This window comes from Bison bison, unplaced genomic scaffold, assembly GCF_000754665.1.
Source record: "Bison bison bison isolate TAMUID 2011002044 unplaced genomic scaffold, Bison_UMD1.0 scf7180017864407, whole genome shotgun sequence".
NCBI classification, from domain to species: Eukaryota; Metazoa; Chordata; class Mammalia; order Artiodactyla; family Bovidae; genus Bison; species Bison bison.
Window position 1 is genome coordinate 35,307 of NW_011494976.1, and position 5,184 is coordinate 40,490.

At 58.4% G+C, this 5,184-nt stretch overlaps 1 protein-coding gene across 1 annotated transcript in view; it reads right to left on the reverse strand.

Annotated features, from left to right (window-relative positions):
- The window catches only part of DNAAF5 (dynein, axonemal, assembly factor 5), a 24,614-nt gene that overhangs the window by 13,280 nt on the left and 6,150 nt on the right, over nt 1-5,184 (reverse strand). Inside the window, exons 5-7 of the mRNA XM_010858782.1 lie at nt 2,665-2,897; nt 1,937-2,149; nt 425-568 (exon numbers count right to left, since the gene is read on the reverse strand). Coding sequence (XP_010857084.1) covers nt 425-568; nt 1,937-2,149; nt 2,665-2,897 — 590 coding nt within the window. The remainder of the gene's footprint in view (nt 1-424; nt 569-1,936; nt 2,150-2,664; nt 2,898-5,184) is intronic.

Below are 5,184 nucleotides of genomic sequence, written 5' to 3' on the forward strand. Positions count from 1 at the left end.
TTACAGTGGCGGGGAGCTAAACGGCAGGGGGTTTCAAGTTAAATACAAAGCCAGGGGAGCGGAAGTAACTGGAAAGCTGGGCTGTAACTAAATAGGGAAAATACGATAATATTTCCTCTCCTATATCTTTCAACCCCTCTTAAACGCAGATTTGTTAACAACCAGGGAGGCCTCCTTTCTTCTGTTTCTCCAAGATTAAGTAGCATCTTTACTCTGAGATACTGAAGTCAACTTCAGTGGGAAGGAATCTCAAACCCTGGGTCCCCCTGAGGCCGCCTTGAGGAAGACACGCCCAAATGGTCTAGATTCTTTCGTCTGTGGTCATCAGCTCGGTGGGCAAGCTCCAGACGTGGAGTTTGAGACCAGAGACCACGGACGACGGTCACAGTCCAGGGGCTGCAGCACAGCGGGAGGCTCCGCTCACCTTGTCGCCGAGGCCCGTGGGCCCCCACAGCGCCAGGACGGTCACCAGCACCTCCAGGAGCGGCTCGCCGGCCCCTCGGCAGTCCTCCCGGCCCGCGGACACCACGGCCTGCACGCACTGCAGCAGGCGCTCGCCGTACAGGCGCTGCAGAGAAAGCGGCACGTGAGCCACCCCGTGCCCACCCGGCAGCCCAGATGAGGCCCCGCCGTGCAGCCACAGCGGGCTGGGCCCGGCTTCCGCACATCAGCATGGAGAGGGCGTCCCTCTTCACAGCAGGGAGACCGAGGCCCTGCTGAGCCCGAGGATCTCGGGTTCCGTATGCAGTTCAGTGACACACACTGGAGGGGCCAGGGACCCTGGGTCTGCTTCAAACACCCCAGGCCTCCCTCGCCCAGTCAAGCCACAGAGGGACGCGGCCGGGAAGGCGCAGCAGGCACGAGGGGTGCACACTGCTCCCCTCCGCTCTGTGTACTTCTGAGCTCCTATAATGCTCAGTGAACAAAAATATATAAAATTCTATGACTCAAAAGACGCTTCCAGACTGATGGGAACACAGGGTCGCACCTTGGGAGGGCTGAGCCCATCGCTCACCTCCCAGGCTCCAGCCTCATCAATCGTGCAACGGGGCCAGGAGTGGGCGTGGGATGGCCCCCACAGGAAGACCTCAACACCCCTTACTGTCTGCTTTGCTGTGTTTCACAGAGGACAGAATATCAGGATGGGGGTCATGTATACAAGTCACGTGTATGTCCCCAGCACGGTAGCTGGGACCCGCTCTGGTCCACCTCTGTGGGCACGGCCGCCCCTGTTGAGTGTTACCTGGCGCGGGGCCAGCTTCCCGCGGGCCTGCAGAGTGACAGCAGATGCCCAGTGAGGCAAACCCTTGTTGCTCCAGAGACAGACAGAAGGGCCACATTCCAATGCAAAGAGTCAAGGTTTAAGACCATCACAACCAAACAAAAACAAGGTCATTATTTTTCCATCAATAGCAAATAATTATAAATTATTCCGAATGACCCAGTCTAACTACCTAGATTGTTTCAGTTTCAGATGTAATGGAGTTACTGCTCAATTTAAGACAATAAGTTTGTAACCACCAAGCACAGTGCCCAGTGATGGGTGCCAAATCAGGCTGCCTGCTGAGAGCCCTGCTGGAAGGCAAGTGACGCGGTGAGGACAAGCCTGCCGTGCAGACACGGTGTCCGAGAGGTGTGTGGACCGACAGGGTGGGCAGACGCCACTGGCCACAAATACTGGGCACTCGAAGTGTGGCCAGTGTGACTGAGGACTGCCTGTGCGCCATGTGGATGGAGCACAACAGGCCAGGAAGCGCATGGGTCCAAACAGAACATCGGTGGCTGCACCCCAGCCTCCTTGTTGGCTGGCTCTCCCCTAGGGGCCTGAGGGACGGGTGACCGTCACTGCCTACGCGTGGATGGTCCCAGCAGGGAATGGCATCACCATGGAAACGGGCTGACTGTACGATCCCCACCCTCTCCCCTGCACGCTTACGTTTTCAGACCCTTGGCAGATGTGAGCCTGCGCCAGCTCCGTGGCGATGACCTTCACGTGTGGCCGCAGAGCCTCCCTCGGGCAGCCTTGGATGAGGGAGGCAAGGACCAGGAGGCCAGAGGGCGAGGGTGACTTCCTCAGTGTCGACAAGATCAGCTTCAGAAACACCTCCGGGCTAACGAAGGTGCCAACCAGCTCTGCAGACCTCGTGCACTGGGCAGGGAGGGGCGGCAATGGGTGGGGGGCGCTGAGGCTGCTGCCCCTCTCCCTGCCACCCCACCAATACTGCTCGGCATCTGTCTCATATGCTTTCACCCCCAGAAACAGCCCTGCAGGCACGTTTCCTCCTAGCACCTGCTCAAATGCTCATGAAAACAAGTGAGTCCTCCCATGAGCTCAGAACTGCCAGGGGAAGGAAGTCACGCGTCCGGCTCACGGGAGGGCTGTCAGAGCATCCTGAGGCCCAGCTGCCTGAGCTGGACCCTGGGGGGCTGCTCTGCACGTCTGCCTGCCCGCGGTCCCTGCAAGCTGACCACCGCAGGGCCTGCGGGTGGAGGATGTGTTTTCTCCTGCACGCGCTTGAGAGCCTTCACACATCACTCCTCGCAGGCCCAGGGCCTACGGCACATCTACACCTTCACACAGGGGAAACCGTGTGTCTGCTGAGGTCCGAGTTCACGGCCGGCAGAGCTGAGAAGGAAGGGCAGGGCCCTGCAGACGCCACTCACGCTGCTGACCACGGCTGCCTCCTCGTCGGCGCAGGCGCGGAGCAGGGCGCGCAACACGGGCTCTAGGTGCTGTGTGACGTGGTCCTCCGCGTGCAGCAGCAACACGGCCAGCAGCTGCGCCGACTTCACCCTGGTGCCCGCCACCCAGTCATCGATGTCGTGACAGACTGCGGGGAGGATCTTGGAGAGGTTTCTGAACACGAGCTCTCGGCAGCCCAGCCCCGGGCGGCTCCCTGTGGGTCGTGAAGGTGGAGGGAGACAGTGACACTCAGAAACACACACCTCAACGATTCGTGTGGAAAGTCACTCAGCACACGTTCCTCATTTAAGGCGGACCTACAGGTTTTGTTCTGAGGTCTTAAAGAACTCAGCCCGACTCTGAAGACAGAGGGAAATGAGGCTACAGAGTGTCATTACTTACTTGAAAGTTTTTAGCAATGCTGAGGCGTGATATGCATTAAACTACACGTTCAAAGTGCTAACAAATGGATACACGGCTCTCAAGACAAGACGCACGCATCGCCCAAAAAGCTCCCTGTGCTCCCGACAACCGCCCACCACCCACCCTTCCCTCAGGGAGCTCGGTCGGCTTCCGGTCACCGCGGAGGAGCTGCCTCTTCCACCTTCTGTGAGCGCAGCTGCACAGCACACGGCCCTCTCTGCCGGCCTCCCTCCACGCGAAAAGGCACGCTGAGGCCCACCGCGTGCTGGGGCACACGAGACCTCACTGCTGAGCGTGCGCCACTGCACAGACAGACCGCAGTCCGTCCGTCTGGCCGTCCACCTGCTGATGGGCGCCTGATCTGCCCTGGTGCACACTGCTGCCAACAGCTCTTCTCTCGGGTGGGCGCTGGGCAGGGAGGCACATAACGGTTTAAGAAAATGGTTTAAGATGGCTTTTCACAGCAGCCGCGTGTCCTCCCTCTGCTCCGGGCTCCGCCCCCCGCCACGCCGGGACCTGGGCTTCTCTACACCACCCGCGGGGCAGGCTTAGAGGAGGCGGTGTCTCCTTGCTGCTCTAATGCGCACTCTCCTCAGGACCCATGCGCGACCCGCGGCATTCTCTCAGGGCTTACTTGACATCTGTGTGTCTTCAGGCAAGTGTCTTTTCAATCTCTTTTTTACCCACTGAACCTGAATTGTTTGCTGCTGCTGAGCTTGCCCTTCCCTCTGTGCTCCGGAAGCGCACGCAGTCTGCAAACATCCCCTCTGTGCCCTCAGCTGCGCTTTCTCAGCGTCTTCCAAAGAGCAGGCGTTTTTGTCTTGAGAACCGGTCGTTCCTCTGTGGAGTGTGTGGGTCCTACCTCAAGCCCTCAAGCCACTGGGGGTCAGCCTCGTGCGTCAGGAGGAGGGGATCCAGGCCCAGGGGAGCCGGCTTTCTTCCCTGAGCCGTCTCTGCAGCTCATCCGAATCCAGAGGCCACCCGTGTGTCTGTCTTTGGACTCCTCTCTGCCCACAGCCCGTCTGTCTGATGCCAACCCCTCCGTGCCCGCTCACTCTGGCTTTATGTCTTGAAGCCAGACGTGCTGGTTTCTCAACCTGGGTCTTCGTCTTAAAAGTTTCGCCTGCCCTAGGTCCCTTGCATCTCCTTGTGAATTTCAGGATAAGTTTTTCAATTTCTATAAAAAAGCCTTCGAGGATTTTGGTTACAAGGTTTTCATCTTAAAGATTCAAAACAACTCTAGAAATAGAAATGAGACGGTGACAACTCAGAGTTTAAAGGGTGTTTTAGTAGAAAGAACAGCTTGAGCCACGAAGCCCCTTTGAACGTTTGCTCCTGTGACTTTTCTGTCTCCACGGTGTATGAGAGACTTAGTTCCAGAGACTCAGATCCTGTCAGCTGTTTAACTGAGCTTGTTATAATTCTGCAAAAGACAAAAAGCCAGAACGATGCCCTTTTCTTCCTGCTGATGCTGGTCCCTTGCGGCGAGTCTGGGGGATGAGGGGCCATATTAGGACGGTCTGGGGAGGGGTCCGCGGGCAAGCGGGCATGTGGTCTCACTCCAACAATGCTCTGACCTCCGTTCTTGTACGTGATATGGCAGATGTCGTAATTCAGAAGACGGTGAGTCCTCAAACTTCAGTAACTCAGAAAAGTCCCTGCTAGCAACTAATTTTTGTACCTTTTCCGAAACATGTGTGATTTCCCCTTACAGCAGCTGCGCGGTATGGGGGTGATGCTCCTGAAAGGAGGCGACAGCAGCTGCGCGGTATGGAGGTGACGCTCCTGAAAGGAGGCGAGAGCAGCTGCGCGGTATGGGGGTGACGCTCCTGAAAGGAGGCGACAGGCCAGAAAAAAGAGGTGCAGGCCTCCCAGGTGCGGGGCGGAGCCACCCCCTGGGCCTCACCGAGCGGCGCCAGGCGCAAGCCAGGTGCCGACACCTGTGCCCTGTAGCTCAGCACGCCCGGAACCCTCGAGGCCCTGACTCCACCCGACCAGCTGTGGCGGGGCCCGCAGGCCCCAGGCTCAGTGACCTGGCGCACGTTTACCAGGCTCTGTCCCGGCCAGCGTCACCCATC